This window comes from Scyliorhinus torazame, chromosome 15 (assembly GCF_047496885.1).
Source record: "Scyliorhinus torazame isolate Kashiwa2021f chromosome 15, sScyTor2.1, whole genome shotgun sequence".
NCBI lineage: Eukaryota > Metazoa > Chordata > Chondrichthyes > Carcharhiniformes > Scyliorhinidae > Scyliorhinus > Scyliorhinus torazame.
This window is the reverse complement of record NC_092721.1, coordinates 188,557,285-188,577,042: the sequence shown is the minus strand read 5'-3', so window position 1 is coordinate 188,577,042 and position 19,758 is coordinate 188,557,285. Positions and strand designations below refer to the sequence as shown.

The following is a 19,758-nucleotide window of genomic DNA, read 5'->3' as shown; positions in this document are numbered from 1 at the left end:
TGGGTTACGGGGATAGGATGTGTGGGTTTAAGTAGGGTGCTCTTTCCAAGGGCCGGTGCAGACACGATGGGCCAAATGGCCACCTTCTGCACTGTAAATTCTATGACGTCCGTACCGCACCTTCTCACCCGTCCTCAGATGGGTAGGCGGAACACGCCGTATAGACTTTCAAACTTCGGAAACAGACCTTGGGTTCCCCAGAAACCCGCCTCGCCTGGTTCCTGTTGTACGAGAGAACCACGCGGCATTCTCCACCACATTGACGCCTGCGGATACTTTGATGGGACGTCGCTTGTGCACACGATTGAGCCTCGTTTCGCCGGATGTCGGGGATAGGATCTGTGACCAGCAGGAACAGGTCGGAACAAAGCAAGCCAGCCCCATTGGGAAATTTGTTGCAGGCGACGGAGTTTACATCCATAAATCTGAAGGCGGGGCGTTATGAATTCTGGGAATGATAATAAAACGGTCCGGGCCGGTCTCCTATGCGATGCGATATGCGCTGAAGACTCCAGCCGACATGTGGACCATCTCCAAAGCTGGGTGGAACAGGTACCCGAGGACCAACCAAGGCCCGTGGTGCCCCTCTCTCTGCAACAGCTGCCGGTAATGCCCTGTGGGGAGGCTGAACGTGCGACTCTGAAATGTAGTAGGTTGACCAGTCCAACCAGGAATCGGACATGGAGATTTTGCCCAGGGAAGTAGACGTAGGTCCAGGGATGACCGCCGAGTAAGGGGCGGAAGAAGCGGCCAGACGTTTGACCAGGAAGCAACGCTCCCCGGTCCATTGCGCCCTTCCGGGCCCGGAATGGTGGGCATTGGATAGGCAATCCCAGGTGAAGAGGGCAAAGGATTCCCCCCCTCCCGTCGAAACGTATCGTACTAGGGGAGGAGCGGAAGGGCGTTATAACCCTGCAGGAGGCCCCGGGATCTGCAACCTGAAAATGAAATGAATGAAATGAAAATCGCTGATTGTCACAAGTAGGCTTCAAATGAAGTTACTGAGAAAAGCCCCTAGTCGCCACATTCCGGCGCCTGTTCGGGGAGGCTGGTACGGGAAACCTCAGAGTCCCTGTGGCATCACCTGAGTACGATCTACCCAAATGAGGACGGGGTGGCAGGGAAACACCCTATTTGCCTAGGACTGCTGGGGCATAAATATCCTGGCCCAGATGTGGGCTGGTAGCGGGAGACCCTTCAGGGAGTAGGAGGCGCAAATGGTAAATCAAAGAAATCAAAACATTTCTGCAGTCATCGCTTCCGAGTGGTTGCTTGCCTGAGACTTTACACTTTCATTAGCACATTTGGTGAAAATATACATCGGTCTCCAATATAGATTGTAACAATTTGAGCAGCCAGCATTAATCACTGTGACAACCCACCAGTTATAGTTTGCCAACATAAAAATGATACATTTATCCTGACGCTCTGTTGTCTGTTAGTCAGCTAATTCTCTACCTTTGCTGATATTTCATCCCCAATACCATGAGTATTAATTTTGTGCAGAAACCTTTAATGTTTTTTTTTCTCTATTCACCCTTGGATGTGGGCTTCGCTGGCTGGGCCAGCATTTATTGCTCATCCCGGAGGGTATTTAAGAACCATACACATTGCTGTGGGTCTGGAGTCATATGTACGGGGAGGTGGTGGCTTGGTGGTATTATCACTGGACGAGTGATCCAGAGACCCGGAGCAATGTTCTAGGGGTCCCAGGTTCAAATCACGCCACATCAGATGGTGAAATTTGAATGATGACCAAGAAACCATTGTCGATTGTCTTAAAGACCCAACTGGTTCACTAATGTCCTTTGGGAAAGGAAATTTGCCGTACTTACCCAGTCTGACCTCCATCTGACTCCAGATCCACAGCAATTTGATTGATTTTGAACTGCCCCCTCAAGGGCAATTAGGGATGGGCAATAAATGCTGGCACAGCCTGCGATGCCCATGAACGAATAAAGACCTGACAAGGTAAGGATTTCGTTCCTTAAGGGACATTAGTGAACCAGATGGGTTTTCCGACAATTGATTCGTGGTCATCATTAGACTTTTAATTCCATATTTTTTTATTCAATTCAAATTCCACCATCTGCCCTGGTGGGATTCAAACCCATGTCCCCAGAGCATTTCCCTGGGTCTCTGATTTACTGATCCAGTGACAGTACCACTTCGTTCACTGTGGCACCTTATTAGATGCCTTTTGAAAATCCAAATACACATCTCGTGGTTCCCCTTTATCCATCCTGCTTATTACATGCTCACAGAATCCTGATACATTTCTCAAACATCCCCTCCTATCTCTGACCACAGGCCAGATCCTGCCTCCTGGGATTCATTGACGGAAGCTCATTATTGTAACATTAATTTAATCCTAATTTTTTTCTATCATTTTTGTATCAAGCAGTACCGATAGCCGCCAGCTCTGTGAATTCCTGCACTCACCAAAATCTCTCCTGCTCAGATGAAATCATTCATTCTTTGTTTTGCTTACCCTGATTGGAAATATTGATTTCTCAACTCTTAATTTAAACCAATGACCTCGTTTGGAAAAGAAAATACTCACCAACCGATTACCTCTTTGCTTTCCTTTGACATCGTGGGCTGGATTCTCCCTGGTCCCCCTGCTGTGTGTTTCTCGGCTGTGCGCCATTGGCTGGCAGTGGGATTCTATACTCCTCACGCTTGCCTATGGGATTTCCCATTTAAGCCACCAAATGTCGCTGGGAAAACCGTGGATGGGGGTGTGCTGCCGGCGGGAAAGGCCAGAGAATTCTGGCCCATATTTGAATTTAAACTCTTGGTTCCCCTTGAAGGAACTGCCTTGCCGATCTTCAAATGGCTCAATGGGATCCTTAACATCTGGCTAAGGTTTGAAAGATGGCGCATGCAACAGCGCTGAGCTCACTCAGTGCTGCACTGGAGTGTCAGCCTGAGCTTTGTGTTCAAAGTCTCTGGGAGGGGGAGATGATCTCACGCTCGTCGGACATGGAATGTTGCCACTGGGCCAGGCAAAAAGCCTGATGCACTCCACCCCGGTGTCTCAAAGTACAATGTTTGCTCCAGATACAAGCATGCTGAACCACACACATTTGGGTGATCTCCCAAAAGGGGCAAATTGTGCCTTTTAGCCTCTGGGTTATTCATCACAGAAAGCAAAAGACAACTCACCATTTGTGCATTTATAGCAGAGAGGAATTTCTAATCAGGGAAATCAAATTTTAAAAGCATTCAATAATGCCTAATTAATTCACACTTACAAATAAAGCAAACACACCTCTTATTATAATTCAAAGTTCTGATAGATATTCTGTTGTAGAAAAATCCTTCTTGTGATGAACGTAGGAATTTCAGGTGTATTGTATTCCAGGTAGTTAGTGCAGTAAGGGTTAAAGCCTGTGTTAAAGTATGTGTGACTGCTGCAGTCACGTTTTAAAACAAATCCTTGTATGAAAGGTTGGGAACCAGGGGTGCTATTAAAGCATTGCAAAAAGCTTGGGCTAACGGAATGCTGTTTTGATTAAGGGGATTCCCCGTGGAGTTAATTGATTTCAGCTTGGCAATTGCTGGGTGGAACTAAGGCATCAGGCATTCAGTTCTGATCTGAATGGAGCTATGTCCAGAAATGAAGCAGTTTTTCTCTCACTGCAGTTCAGTTAAAAGAGATTAACAGCCTTCAAAGCAGTGCAGACTTGTCTGAGAATAAAGGAAGCTGAAACCAGCTGAGAAGCATCTTCTGAAGAAATGCAACCAGAATTTCTGCATGGGTCTGACAGGATTCAGGGGCGGGATTCTCCCCTACCCGGCGGGGTGGGGGGTTCCAGCGTAATGGAGTGGCGGGAACAACTCCGGCGTCGGGCCGCCCCTAAGGTGCGGAGACGGGCCAAGCCCTCACCTTGAGGGGCTAGGCCTGTGCGGAGCGGTTTCCGCTCCACCGGCTGGCGGGAAAGGACTTTGGCGCCACGCCAGCTGGGGCCAAAGGTCTTCGCCGGGCGACGCATGGGCGGGAGCGTCAGCGGCTGCTGACGTCATCTCCACGCGTGCGCAGGGGAGGGGGTCTCTTCCACCTCTGCCATAGTGAAGACCATGGCTAAGGCGAAAGAAAAAGAGTGCCCCCACGGTACAGGTCCGCCCGCGGATCGGTGGGCCGCGATCACATGCCAGGCCACCGTGGGGGGATCCCCCGGGGCCACATCGCCCCGCGCCCCCCCCCCCCCGGGACTCCGGTGCCCGCCAGCTCCGCCATTCAAAAGGTGGTCTAATCCACGCCGGCGGGAGAGCATTGACAGCGGCGGGACTTCGGCCCATTGCGGGCCGGAGAATCTCCGGGGGTTGGGCCCGCCGACCGGCGCGGGGCGATTCCCGCCCCCGCCGACTCGCGCGGCGCGATTCCCGCCCCCGCCGAATCTCTGGTGGCGGAGAATTCGGGACACGGCGGGGGCGGGATTCACGCCAGCCCCCGGCGATTCTCCGACCCGGTGGGGGGTCGGAGAATCGCGCCCCAGGTCATTTCTTTAAAGCAGTGGCACAAGATCGTTTTTTCTCAAAGTACACCTCTGTAAAGCAAGTATTCCTCTATGCCAGTGGTAGTTAAAGTGGATGGAGAGCTGAAATGGGTTTCTTTCTTGTTATTCAAGTGGGAACAAAGAGAGCATGTTAAAGATATTAATATTGTGCGAGTAAATAAAGTTTGTTTTAAAATAGCATATCTCTGTTTCTTCGTGCAATCACTTCCTGGAGCGATGTATCCTTTCCTCACAGTCTTATAAAATGAAAATAATATATTGAGGTTTCGGTGCAGTGTCCGAGTCATTGATGGGGTCTGGTCTGAGATCGCAATGTTCTGCTGCTGGATTGTGGTTGGGGTTAACGATTCAATGATCTGATATTGTTTGTCTGCTTTAAGATGTAAAAATCTCGTCGTCAACAGCAACTGCAATGCATTCCTCAGGCACTTTGGTCATGAATTGCTTGGCATTGATCCATTCCTTTTCAAAGCAAAAACAACATTGTTACTTATTTGTGCTGAGGCACATGCTCGATCCAAATAGTTAGCAGTTATCTGTTACAGTGGGTAAGCCCATGTAGCTGCAACTTGACAGCTTTGACGCAACTGTTAACTTTGCTGCGCCTGAAATCAGGGGACCCTTCACCCCCTCCCCAATTTCCTAACTGGTAAAAAATTACGGAGAGACTGATGGGCGAGGGTGAAGCTGTCTTGGGTTCCATGTAAACCTGATTGCTGCTTTATCTAGGGGCTGCTTTAGCACGGGGCTAAATTGTTGGCTTTGAAAGCAGACCAAGCAGGCCAGCAGCACAGTTCAATTCCCGTACCGGCCTCCCAGAACAGGCGCCGGAATGTGGCGACTAGGGGCTTTTCACAGTAACTTCATTTGAAGCCTACTTCTGCCAATAAGCGATTTTCATTTCCACTACTCAAAACTTCTCCTCGAGTGGGGGCCTGGGGGCGGGGGTGGTGTGCCAGAGAATTAATATGCCTGCCATGATGGGCATACAGCAGCACCTTAAGAAATCGAGCTAGTATGTAACTAATTTACCAGCAGGGACGGCACGGTAGCGCAGTGCAATTTTCAATTCATGGTTTTTAAAGCAACACTACAGCTTGCAGGCAGAGAAATAGGCGGCATGGTAGCACAGGGGTTAGCACTGTTGCTTCACAGTGCCACGGACCCGGGTTCGATTCCCGGCTTGGGTCACTGACTGTACGTTCTCTCCGTGTCTGCATGGGTTTCCTCCGGGTGCTCCGGTTTCCTCCCACAAGTCCCGAAAGACGTGCTGGTTAGGTGAATTGGACATTCTGATTTCTCCCTCTGTGTACCCGAACAGGAGCCGGAACTTGGCGACTAGGGGCTTTTCGCAGTAACTTCATTGCAGTGTTAATGTAAGCCTACTTCTGACAGTAATAAAGATTCTTCTTATTATTATTATTTGTGGGCGGCACGAGGCGCAGTGGTTAGCACTGCAGCCTACGGCGCTGAGGACCCGGGTTCAAATGCCAGGCCTGGGTCAATGTGCATGTGGAGTTTGCACATCCTCCCCGTGTCTGCGTGGGTTTCACCCCCACAACCCAAAGATGTGTAGGTTAGGTGGATTGGCCACGCGAAATTGCCTGAGCAACGTTAGATTCAAGAGACGGGGGACCAGCGCTGCTGTACAAGCATTGTTCCATGGTAGGAGTTTGAGGGAGGTTAAACATCAATGGCCGGTTCACCCATGGCCATCCATTGCGATACCCAATGGTTCAGTCAGCAAACAAGCAACATTCAAACCGGGCCATTTTCCTTTACATTTACTAAAGAGAATTTTGGGTGCCATGACTTCCACAGCTCTGTGTTTCCACCCTTCTGGTCTGCACACCCAGCTAGATTGTAAATGGTCTGGCCGTCTTTCCAAAATACTTGAATGGATAGAGCTTGAGTCAAAGGTGATAATAACTCGCAAAGGATCCAACTAACAAGGATCCGCCCCATTACAAAGCAGAGGAAACACAGGGCCTGAATATAATAATCATTGGTAGACTTTAACTAAACACCATCACCCACAGTCAACAATGGGTCACTTTCTTAATAATTCATTTGCAATATAATGCTGAGAATAAGCCATGGCTCCAACAGAAACATTGCTGAGCACAGTGGCCCAGCAGCTAAAAACGACAGGCCTCCAACTTCATCTGGGGGGAATTCTTGGGTAACCACGGCCTACGGGCATGGAGGCCAACTTTCACAGGTGCTATTGTCAGGGCCTGTTGCCAGGGCCTGTGTCGTCTCCATCACTGCCCTGTGTTATCAGAATGCCCATCCAACATCCGCCCATGCATGGGGTGCAGTTCCAAGCCATTGTCCTCACTACAACTTACAACTTCCACACCAGGGGATCTATCCTCCTCAGAATCGAACTAAAACCAGAAAATGCTCAGCACGTCTAGCAGTGTCGATCTGAAATGTTAACTCATTTTCTCTCGCCACAAGTGCTGCCTGACCGGAATTGCTGTTTTTATACCAGATTTCACAGCGCTGCGGCATTCTGCTTTTGTCTGAATCCAACTGTTTGCAAGCCCAACATCCGACCAGACCTTGAGCTGACCTTCTGTCTGCACACAAGGGTCGGCTTATTTCCAACTCGGTAACGTTGCCCACTTGAAAGAACCTCTTTCTACATTTAAGACACTTTGTAAATGCACATTGCTCTGCATTCAATCTGCACTCTGCCTCCATCCATTAGTGACAATGATTACCTGAAAATCTCCATTGTGATGGTCAATTAGACCTTTAAACCTATTTTTGGGATCAGGGATTGGTTGACACAAGTTTTCCAATAAAACGTACCTAGGAAGAATAAATATATTCAATGAGAAGGATTTAGTCAAAAGATTGTTTGCATCAATTCCCCATCTCGAGAGGTGTATAGCTGAGACACACCACTCTCAGAGTGGTAAAGGTGTAAGAATTGGCGATCAACACAGCTGTCCTGAGGGAAAGTTAAGGAATTTTAGTATCTCGGCAGAGGACCAGACTCGGTCAAAGGCAGTGTATCCAACTGATCAGAGGAAGCGGGTAGGCATTGGCTGTGTTTCTAGTGGGGGTCTCATGCACGGATAGAGATAGTCAAACAACATCACTGCAGACGCTGACAATTTGGAAGAAGAAAAACAGAAAATGCTGGAAATATTCAGCAGGTCTGGCAGCTTCTGTGGAGAGGGAGAAAAACAGAGATAATAGCCGCAATTAATGGAAACGTTTCTAAATGTGGTAGCGAGCAGGAACTGCCGCGGGCATCTCAATGTCGGCCCAACTAGGCTGGCAGCGGTATCAAACGTTAATTGGACCTCTTAACGGCACCCCACGGGCTACACGCCGCAAATGACTGCCACGCCGGCTGATTCGCCGGGAATATGCTCGCCAACCCCCCCCCCCCCCCCCCGCTAACAAGGGAGAGCAGCACTTAAACCTCTTCAACACAGCCAACCTCACACAACTCACAGCCATGCCACCAAGGAGACCAGCCCCACCATTCAGGGATGCCGACTTGGCCAGATTGTTGTACGTGGTCGAAATCAGACGGGATGCCCTGTTCCCCCAAGGGTCTTGGAGGGTCAGCCACAGGCAGCCCGTGAACCTGGGAGGAAGTGGCAGCGGCGGTCAGCTCTCGGAGTGTCACCAGGAGGGCTGCCCTCCAGTGCTGTAAGAAGGTCAACGTTGGCACAGGCACCTGGCACCGGCCCTCCCCTCCCCCCACACCCACGAGAATGCACCTGGCACTGCCCCCACCCATCTGTGGTGGTCAACCCCCCCCCCCTTGCCACTCATGAGCACAACTCGAAGGGGAGCTCCAGGGAGACCATCATATTCGCAGCACAGCTGTCATCACCACCCTCCACCAGTGCAGAGATACACACCTCAGTGGTGGTCAGGCATCTGGGGCACATTCTGGTGAGCACCACACAGTTGCAGATGCACATCTGTAGAGGCAGGAACCTCCAGGTGAGACAGCAGTCGGAGGGCTGCTGGATCCCAGGGCCCAGCCGGGTCCCAGCCAGATGCTGAGCCTCTGGACCAGGCTATCCTGGAGCTGATGCAGACGATAGAGTGCGGCCTTGAGATTAAGAGGGGGATGTCAGCAACACTCCAGCTGGTCCATAACTGATTGGAGGAGTCCCAGAGGCTACAGGCGCAAGAGATGGCGCTGGCAATGCGTGGTACCGAGGCCAACACTGCGAGGGTGGCGACCACAGTGGAGTGCCTGGTGCAAGATGTCGGCAGCATGAATGGTAATGTCCAAGGTGTGGTTCAGTCAGTGACAGCCATGGTTGAGCGCCTCAACAGCATGTCCCACTCACCGGGAGACGTGTCCCAGTCCCAGGTGGACACTGATGCGGCATTGCAGAGCATGTCCCAGTCTCAGGTGGGCATTGCCCGTGCCCTTCAGAGCACATCCCAGCTGCTTGGGTAGGTATGCCTGTCTTAGGTAGGCATAGCCGAGGCACTGCGGAGCATGTCCTGGTCTCAGGTTGGGCAAAGCCGAGGCCCTCCAGAGCACGTCACGGCTGCTGGGGTAGTTGTGCATAGCTGAGGCACTGCGGAGCATGTCCTGGTCGCTGAGGGGCATGGCCCAGTCGCAAGTGGGCATTGCTGGGGAGCTCCAGTGCATGTCCCGGTCACTGAGGAACATTGCCGAGGGTATTGACACTGTGCTGCAGACATTGGGGAGCCATCGGTACTGGCACAGCCAGGTGGCGCAGGGCTCGATCCAGCTCCCAGGGGCATCGACGGCAACGAGACGCGGTAGGATCAGGCTGCCTCCATCTCTGATGTGCATGCTACGGACACACCTAGCCACAGCGGCACAGCCTAGAATGCTAAGCAGGTCGAGGATCGCTGAGAGGGCACGGGGGAAAGGAGCTGGGGATAAAGGAGAGGGTGCGATGAGGGATGGGAGGAGTTGGGGGAGGGGTTGGGAGAATGGGGCGGAGTGGGGGGGGAAATGTCAGATAAGTGTACGTCTTATGTGAAGGAGGCGAGGATAAGGACCTCCCTGGCCCTCTGGGCTTGCTGGACCCTCACCTCTGCCACCTATCCTTCATCCACCTGGCCCTGCGGGTCCTCCTGAGGCTCATCCTCCAGCCCCTCCTGGTCCGGCATCTCCTCGTCCTCCACCTGCAGCGATCTTCTGAGGGGTGTACTGCAGTTACCACCAGGGCGGTCAAGGCACCGTAACCGCATTTTGAGGAGTCCGATGCTCCACTCAAGACCGGGTGGCCGCATGGGCCTCATTGTATCGGGTCTCCACATTGGACACCAGGCTCCATACTGGCATCATTAGCCAGATCCTAAGCGGGTACGCCTTATCAACGAAGAACCAGCCGGCCATCCGCGGATGATTATTGGTTTCTCGTCACGCTACAGCGGGGTCCTGATTTTGGGCCGGTTAGATCGCAAACCAATCAGCGCCTGGCACGGTTGTTATTTTTTACCTCTCCCGCGATCAAACGGCCTCGTCGTACTCTCGCTTAAGAGCAATGTGAGCACTAAATCGCGCCCAACATTTCAGGTCAATGGCCTGTCATCAGAACGTTTAGAAAGTCCTGTCCATTTAGCTCTCAACATCGGAGTTGCTTGTCCTGCGCCGTAAGCATTCCAATGCAGTCCCCTCATGAGTGTAACAAACTAGGAAAGATACTCTTACCTTCTGCAGATGACTATGAAGAGCACCACCAGCACACCAGAAATGATCAGTGTAATCACGATTGGCAACGTCCAATCCTTAAATACAGGGTCTGCAAGCAACAAGACAACACCAGATTACAGATTGACACAAGGTACTGGCATGTTTCCTCACAAAGTGCAGACAACTGGAGGCAGGGCAAACTCAAATACCTCGGATGTATTTATAACAGGATATCAAATCAAACCTTGCAAGTATTTCTTACTATTTCTCACAGTTGCGGGCAATAATTTTGTTCAGTGGGATTTGGCTCAAAAACAGAACCCACCGGATAAACCCAGCAGGTCGGGCAGCATCTGTGTAGAGATAAACAGAGTTGCCGTTTCGCGTCCATGTGACCCTTCGACAGAACTGGTACAGGAAGCCGAGAGTCGGCATAAATGGGTCTTTTTTGAGGTTGGCTGCATGTAATGAGTGTTGCAGGGTTCGGTGCAGGGACCTCGACTGTTTACAATTTATAAAATGTCTTGATAACTGATCACGGCACTGAAGTGACCACGATACCACACAACCCTGCCATGGCAATCTCTGCAAGACGTGCCAGATCATCGACATGGATACCACCATTACACGTGAGAACACCATCCACCAGGTACGCGGTACATACTCATGCGACTCGGCCAACGTTGTCTACCTCATACGTTGCAGGAAAGGATGTCCCGAAGCGTGGTACATTGGCGAGACCATGCAGACGCTGCGACAACGAATCAACGGACATCGTGCGACAATCACCAGGCAGGAATGTTCCCTTCCAGTCGGGGAACACTTCAGCAGTCAAGGGCATTCAGCCTCTGACCTCCGGGTAAGCGTTCTCCAAGGCGGCCTTCAGGACGCGCAACAACGCAGAATCGCCGAGCAGAAACTTATAGCCAAGTTCCGCACACATGAGTGCAGCCTCAACCGGGACCTGGGATTCATGTCGCATTACATTCATCACCCAACATCTGGCCTGCGAAATCCTACCAATTGCCCTGGCTTGACACAATTTACACCTCTTTAACCTGGGGTTACCCCATCTCTGGATCTGTAAAGATTTAATCACCTGCTAATGCTCGCATTCCAAGCATTGTCTGGCATCTTTGAATTTGTCTATATATATGTTTCTGGAACATACCTCTTCATTCACCTGAGGAAGGAGCAGCACTCCGAAAGCTAGTGATCCGAAACAAACCTGTTGGACTTTAACCTGGTGTTGTAAGACTTCTTACTATATCCACATTGACAGGGGATCCTCATTCATGAGCGATAAGCTGCGTCAGTTCCTGATCAGCAGGGATATTGCCTCCAACAGGACGACCAGCTATAATCCCCAGGGAAATGGGCAAGTAGAGAGGGAGAACGGGACGCATGGAGGGCCGTCCAACTGGCCCTACGGTCCAGGAACCTCCCAGCCTCTCGCTGGCAGGAGGTCCTCCCTATTGCTCTCCACTCCATTCGCTCACTGCTGTGCACCGCTACGAACACACCCCATAAACGTCTTTTTGCCTTCCCCAGGAAGTCCACTATCCGGGGTGTCGCTCCCGACTTGGCTCGCAGCTCCAGGACCAGTCCTGCTCCGTAGGCACGTCCGCCTCCACAAGGCGGACCCATTGGTGGAAAGGGTGCAATTGCTCCATGCCAACCCCCAGTATGCCTACGTGGCGTACCCCGACGGCCGCCAAGATACTGTCTCCCTCAGGGACCTGGCACCAGCAGGTTCCACACACACACACCCCTCCGGCCCGGCGCCACCCTCCCTTCCCCGGCGCTCCCAGCATTAACCCCACCAGGACCATCCGTCCTTCCCCTGCCCACACCTGAGGATGAAGAGGATTGAAGCATGCTCCCGGAGTCACCGAACATCAGGCCAGCATCAACATTGCCACCACCGCTACGTCGATCCCAGCAGAACATCAAGGCACCAGACCGGTTAAATCTCTAACTGGCACCGGACTTCAAAAGACATTTTTCTTCTGACCAAATACTGTAAATATAAATTCATTGCTGTATATAGTTCTCCACCACCCCCACTGGACTCAATTTTAACAGGGGGTGAATGTGGTAAACCACTGTTGCACCTGTATTCAGTGAGTTCTCCCAGTGAGCCAGAAAAGACACAGCCAGGGTGAGACAGAACCAAGAGTGAGTTTGGGAATTTGAATCTGGGTGGGAATTGAATCAAATCAGTAAGGCAGCTCCTTTTAAATTTCAGGAGTTCAAATTAATTTAAATTAAGCTAGAATTGTGCAGTTTAGGTTAACAAGGGCTGCCCCACCCACTCACATAACTGGTTGGCAGTTAAGTGTCAGTCACTTAAATCTACCTTGATCTAAAAGCAGGTGGGGAAGGGGAGTCAATTCAGGACAATTTAAAAAGAGCAACTTGAAAACTCACTCCCAGTGAGTTTCCCAGTGAGCCAGAGAAGACACAGCCAGTGTGAGACAGAACCAAGAGTGAGTTTGGGAATTTGAATCTAGGTGGGAATTGAATCAAATCAGTAAGGCAGCTCCTTTTAAATTTCAGGAGTTTAAAGTATTTAAATTAAGCTAGAATTGTGCAGTGTAGGTTAACAAGGGCTGCCCCACCCACTCACATAACTGGTTGGCAGTTAAGTGTCAGTCACTTAAATCTACCTTGATCTAAAAGCAGGTGGGGAAGGGGAGTCAATTCAGGACAATTTAAAAAGAGCAACTTGTAAACTCACTCCCAGTGAGTTCTCCCAGTGAGCCAGAGAAGACACAGCCAGAGTGAGACAGAACCAAGAGTGAGTTTGGGAATTTGAATCTAGGTGGGAATTCGAAGCTGGTTGGGGAGGAAGTGCTTTTTATCCCTGGTAAGTGATTGGTAAGTAGTGTTTCTGCTTTCTTTTTCTTTTCATTGGTATATCTATTTATTTTTTTCTTCATTGTTTATTTATTTATTTATTATTTTTTGGGGGGGGGAAATTGTAATTATTGAAGTTAACCAAAGGTTTAAGACATGGCAGGAGATCTCAGACCCGTGTCATGCTCCTCGTGTGCGATGTGGGAGCTCAGGGACACGTCCACTGTCCCTGGCTCCTTCACGTGCAAGAGGTGTGTCCAGTTGCAGCCCCTGTTAGACCGATTGACGGCTCTGGAGCTGCGGATGGACTCACTTTGGAGCATCCGCGATGCTGAGGACGTCGTGGATAGCACGTTTAGCGAGTTGGTCACACCGCAGGTGAAAGGTACTGAGGGAGATAGAAAATGGGTGACCAAAAGACAGAGGAAGAGTAGGAAGGCAGTGCAGGTGTCCTCTGCTGTCATCTCCCTGCAAAACAGATACACCGCTTTGGATACTGTGGAGGGAGATGGCTCACTAGGGGAAGGCAGCAGCAGCCAGGTTCATGGCACCATGGCTGGCTCTGCTGCGCAGCTGGGCAGGAAGAAGAATGGCAGGGCTATAATGATAGGGGACTCAATTGTAAGGGGAATAGACAGGCGGTTCTGTGGATGCAATCGAGACTCCAGGATGGTATGTTGCCTCCCTGGTGCAAGGGTCAAGGATGTCTCGGAGTGGCTGCAGGACATTCTGGGGGGGGGGGGGGGGGGTGAACAGCCAACTGTCGTGGTGCACATAGGCACCAACGATATAGGTAAAAAACTGGATGAGGTCCTACAAGCTGAATTAAGGGAGTTAGGAGTTAAACTAAAAAGTAGGACCTCAAAGGTAATAATCTCAGGATTGCTACCTGTTCCACGAGCTCGTCAGAGTAGGAATGTCAGGATAGATAGGATGAATGTGTGGCTCGAGAGATGGTGCAAGAGGGAGGGGTTCAAATTCCTGGGGCATTGGAACCGGTTCTTGGGGAGGTGGGACCAGTACAAACCGGACGGTTTGCACCTGGGCAGGACTGGAACCGATGTCCTGTGTTTGCTAGAGCTGTTGGGGAGAGTTTAAACTAATGTGGCAGGGGGATGGGAACCGATGCAGGAAGTCTGAAGGTAGTAAAATAGGGACAGAAACAAAAGGCAGGAAGGGGGAAAGTTTAAGGCAGAGAAGCCATAGTCAAAAATCAAAAAGGGCGACAGTACAAGGTACAGTGACTGAGGAGAGCTCAGTGAATAGGACCAGGAATACTAAAAGGAATAAAACGGGAAGTGAAAACATTAATGGTAAGCGACGTGGCAGGTTGTTACATGAAGATATGGGTTCAACGATAAGGAAAATTAGGAGAAAGGTTAAGAGGAAATATAACTTGGGAGAGGTTACTGATCGAGGTGTTAAGATTCAGAACAGAGGTAAAAAAGCCAACATAAGTGTACTTTATCTGAATGCCTTAAATGAGTTGATGGCGCAAATGATCGTGAATGACTATGATTTAGTGGCCATTACTGAAACATGGTTCAAGGATGGTCACGACTGGGAGTTAAATATCCAAGGGTATCAAACTATTCGGAAGGACAGAGTGGATGGTAAGGGAGGTGGTGTAGCTCTGTTATTTAAGGATGACATCCGGGCAACAGTAAGGGATGACATTGGTGCTATGGAGGATAAGGTTGAATCCATTTGGGTGGAAATCAGGAATAGTCAGGTGAAAAAGTCACTAATAGGAGTAGTCTATAGGCCACCAAATAGTAACATCATGGTAGGGCAGGCAATAAACAAAGAAATAACTGATGCATGTAGAAATGGTACAGCAGTTATCACGGGGAATTTTAAACTACATGTCGATTGGTTTAACCAGGTCGGTCAAGGCAGCCTTGAGGAGGAGTTTATAGAATGTATCCACGATAGTTTCCTAGAACAGTATGTAATGGAACCTACGAGGGAACAAGCGGTCCTAGATCTGGTCCTGTGTAATGAGACAGGATTGATTCAGGATCTCATAGTTAGGGATCCTCTCGGAAGGAGCGATCACAATATGGTGGAATTTAAAATACAGATGGAGGGTGAGAAGGTAAAATCAAGCACTAGTGTTTTGTGCTTAAACAAAGAAGATTACATTGGGATGAGAGAAGAACTAGCTAAGGTAGACTGGGAGCAAAGACTTTATGGTGAAATAGTTGAGGAACAGTGGAGAACCTTCCAAGCAATTTTTCACAGTGCTCAGCAAAGGTTTATACCAACAAAAAGGAAGGACGGTAGAAAGAGGGAAAATCGACCGTGGATATCTAAGGAAATAAGGGAGAGTATCAAATTGAAGGAAAAAGCATACAAAGTAGCAAAGATTAGTGGGAGACTAGAGGACTGGGAAATCTTTAGGGGACAACAGAAAGCTACTAAAAAAGCTATAAAGAAGAGTAAGATAGATTATGAGAGTAAACTTGCTCAGAATATAAAAGCAGATAGTAAAGGTTTCTACAAATATATGAAACAAAAAAGAGTGGCTAAGGTAAATATTGGTCCTTTAGAGGATGAGAAGGGAGATTTAATAATGGGAGATGAGGAAATGGCTGAGGAACTGAACAGGTTTTTTGGGTCGGTCTTCACAGTGGAAGACACAAATAACATGCCAGTGACTGATGGAAATGAGGCTATAACAGGTGAGGACCTTGAGAGGATTATTATCACCAAGGAGGCAGTGATGGGCAAGCTAATGGGGCTAAAGGTAGACACGTCTCCTGGCCCTGATGGAATGCATCCCAGAGTGCTAAAAGAGATGGCTAGGAAATTACCAAAATTCACTAGACTCTGGGGTGGTCCCGGCAGATTGGAAATTAGCAAACGTGACACCACTGTTTAAAAAAGGAAGTAGGCAGAAAGCGGGTAATTATAGGCCAGTGAGTTTAACTACGGTAGTAGGGAAGATGCTGGAATCTATCATCAAGGAAGAAATAGCGAGGCATCTGGATGGAAATTGTCCCATTGGGCAGACGCAGCATGGGTTCATAAAGGGCAGGTCGCGCATAACTAATTTAGTGGAATTTTGTGAGGACATTACCAGTGCGGTAGATAACGGGGAGCCAATGAATGTGGTATATCTGGATTTCCAGAAATCCTTTGACAAGGTGCCACACAAAAGGTTGCTGCATAAGATAAAGATGCATGGCATTAAGGGGAAAGTAGTAGCATGGATAGAGGATTGGTTAATTAATAGAAAGCAAAGAGTGGGGATTAATGGGTGTTTCTCTGGTTGGCAATCATAGCTAGTGGTGTCCCTCAGGGATCAGTGTTGGGCCCACAACTGTTCACAATTTACATAGATGATTTGGAGTTGGGGACCAAGGGCGATGTGTCCAAGTTTGAAGACGACACTAAGATGAGTGGTAAAGCAAAAAGTGCAGAGGATACTGGAAGTCTGCAGAGGGATTTGGATAGGCTAAGTGAATGGGCTAGGGTCTGGCAGATGGAATGCAATGTTGACAAATGTGAGGTTATCCATATTGGTAGGAATAACAGCAAAAGGGATTATTATTTAAATGATAAAATATTAAAACATGCTGCTGTGCAGAGAGACCTGGGTGTGCTAGTGCATGAGTCGCAAAACGTTGGTTTACAGGTGCAACAGGTGATTAAGAAGGCAAATTGAATTTTGTCCTTCATTGCTAGAGGGATGGAGTTTAAGACTAGGGAGGTTATGCTGCAATTGTATAAGGTGTTAGTGAGGCCACACCTGGAGTATTGTGTTCAGTTTTGGTCTCCTTACTTGAGAAAGGACGTACTGGTACTGGAGAGTGTGCAGAGGAAATTCACTAGGTTAATCCCAGAGCTGAAGGGGTTGGATTATGAGGAGAGGTTGAGTAGACTGGGACTGTACTCGTTGGAATTTAGAAGGATGAGGTGGGATCTTATGGAAACATATAAAATTATGAAGGGAATAGATAGGATAGATGCGGGCAGATTGTTTCCACTGGTGGGTGAAAGCAGAACTAGGGGACATAGCCTCAAACTAAGGGGAAGTAGATTTAGGATTGAGTTTAGGAGGATCTTCCTCACCCAAAGGGTTGTGAATCTATGGAATTCCTTGCCCAGTGAAGCAGTAGAGGCTCCTTCATTAAATGTTTTTAAGATAAAGATAGATCGTTTTTTGAAGAATAAAGGGATTAAGGGTTATGGTGTTCGGGCCAGAAAGTGGAGCTGAGTCCACAAAAGATCAGCCATGATCTCATTGAATGGTGGAGCAGGCTCGAGGGGCCAGATGGCCTACTCCTGCTCCTAGTTCTTATGTTCTTATGTATTAGGTGATGTAAGGTAGGATCTGAACTACAGGTTTGCCGGTAGTCCCTGCCTGCTGGCTCCGCCCAGTAGGCGTAGTATAAATATGCATGTCCTCCATTCAGCAGCCATTTCGCTAGCTGCTGTGGGAGGCCACACATCTTAGAGCAATAAAGCCTCAGTTGTATCCAACTCTAGTCTTTGTTCAATTGATCGTGCCTCAGCGCTCCCCCGCCGGCAACAGGATCCTCCTCCCGGCAGCCGGCCAATGGGGTTTCCCATTGTGGGCACCCCCACGCCATTGGGAAATCCGTGGGCATGAGTGCACTGCCGGAGAAGCGGAGAATCTAGCCCCTTGGCTCTCAAGACAGACCTTTCTCTGAATTCTCTGTACTGCAGCAATGCCTATATTTGGCCAAAACAGAGAGCCTATTTAAAAACTGTTCATATTTCGTAGGCTGCCGTGGGAATTTTTGCTGCATGCAATGTTGGACATATCAGTCCCTGGGGAAAAAACATCCTGGGAGTGATGGCAATAAAATGTTGATTCTGAACAGATGTCAAATTGAGGTGAAGTGCAAAAGGAAGACGCAGACGAGAGAATCTTAACGTAGTTGAATATTGCTTATTGTCACAAGTAGGCTTCAAATTAAGTTGCTGCGAAAAGCCCCTAGTCGCCACATTCCGGCGCCTGTTCAGGGAGGCTGGTACGGGAATTGAACCGTGCTGCTGGCCTGCTTGGTCTGCTTTAAAAGCCAGCGATTTAGCCCAGTGTGCTAAACCAGCCCCTGTACTGGGATAATGGCAAGATTCTTGGCAGTGTGGATGAGCAGAGAGTGCCCTCCAAGGATTGAGGGGAGAGGGCCCTGTCGTGCGTGGGAAACCCCTAAGTGTGGTTTCTCAAGCACAGAGGGAAAGGGAATCTCAAGAGGTCCTTCTTGGTGTTCTGCTTGGTGTTATGGCCCCAGTCGAGGGGGAGGGTTGAAGATCAAAGGCGCCTATTGACTGGAACTCGGATACATGTTGGTAGTGGGCAACCAGCTTGAGGGCTGGGAGCGCAAATTGCTCGTCATGGATCTCGCGCCGACCCATTTCAAAATTCAACCCAGATGCAAAACTGTATTTCGACAGGTTATATATATTCTTACCAATATTGACAGCCTGGCACCAGTCACTCCAGAGAGAATCGGATATGTGATTGTTAATTTTCGCCCTCACTCTTACAGAGTATCTTTTATTCCAATTTTCAATGCTCCACTTGGTCGATTCTACATCTTTAATCTAAACCAATATAATAATCATTAGGACACCAAGACCACGACATGCATAAGCACAACGGAAAGTGGATAATTCGGTTTGCAAAATAAACTTGAATGAAGAAATAATAAAAGTGAAGCGACTCGAGAAACAGAATACTGAGGGTCTAGGAATCCGCGGCAGACATGAATTAAAGCCCATTGGATGGCACGTTTAGTCGGGTGCTTCGTGACGCCTGCAGCTCCGAGAAAGATCCCGCTATTCAACGGAATTCTGCCACTTTCTTTGACCTCGCGGAGGTTCTCTCTGCCGAGGCTGCACTTAGAGTGATTACGTGCTGGAGAGCTAACCTTCGCCAGGAGAAAGGCTCCTCGCAAGATTGGGGTGCCATTTTGGAAAGCTTTCCCAATCCTCCCCCCGCTCCATTTTTACGACTGGTTACAGCATGTTAAGCTTTCTAACATGTGGTGACCGGGCATGGCCTAGTTTTAGGCCCAATTAAATTGGATATTTAAATTAAAGAATTGGGCACTTTAAATCAAACTGCAGTTAAACCTCTGGCAGGCTGATGGGAATTCAGGCTTGACCAAAAGTCAAATACACAGCACCCAGACAAACCTCCAGAACATGTCTGGGCCTGTATCGTCACTCACCCATCAGGAGATCATCGTTTCAATTGTTGTGCATCAACTTTGCTTTGGTTAGCCCACATTGAGCCAGACTCTCGGGCACCCAGAATTCCTGCCACTATCTTATATGGCAACAAGGTATGTGCAAACTGTACCTCAAGGGGTGAACACCAGGGGCAAGTCTCGGTGTCCTGTCAAGTGGTCATCACCAAATTCATTGGGTGTTGGGACCCCCTCCTGAGGCCTCATTGGCAGAAAGCCACAGAAGCTTCCAGAAAGGTGCGACGGGAGGGGTATAAAGGTGGATGTCCAAGACACCTCAGGAGCGAAGACTCGGCATGTGAGGTGACCTTGGCCATCCAGAAGAGTGACCAGAGAAGGAAGGAAAGAAGGAAAGAAGCTGTCAGCAAGAGTCTCCTTCGTGACGATGGACCAGAAAGACTCGGGAATCGGATGCACTGTTCAACCAAGCCATCTTAGGTGGTTTAATCGAATCTTGGGTGTCTCTTGTATCTGAATTGGGCAGATACAACAA

At 49.2% G+C, this 19,758-nt stretch overlaps 1 protein-coding gene across 1 annotated transcript in view; it reads right to left on the bottom strand.

Moving 5' to 3' along the window:
• Positions 1–1,242: 1,242 nt before the first annotated feature.
• The window catches only part of LOC140392071 (interleukin-13 receptor subunit alpha-1-like), a 52,611-nt gene continuing 34,095 nt past the window's right edge, over positions 1,243–19,758 (bottom strand). The window contains exons 6-9 of the mRNA XM_072477300.1: positions 18,486–18,618; positions 10,201–10,291; positions 7,253–7,343; positions 1,243–4,985 (exon numbers count right to left, since the gene is read on the bottom strand). Coding sequence (XP_072333401.1) covers positions 4,899–4,985; positions 7,253–7,343; positions 10,201–10,291; positions 18,486–18,618 — 402 coding nt within the window. The 3' untranslated portion in view covers positions 1,243–4,898. The remainder of the gene's footprint in view (positions 4,986–7,252; positions 7,344–10,200; positions 10,292–18,485; positions 18,619–19,758) is intronic.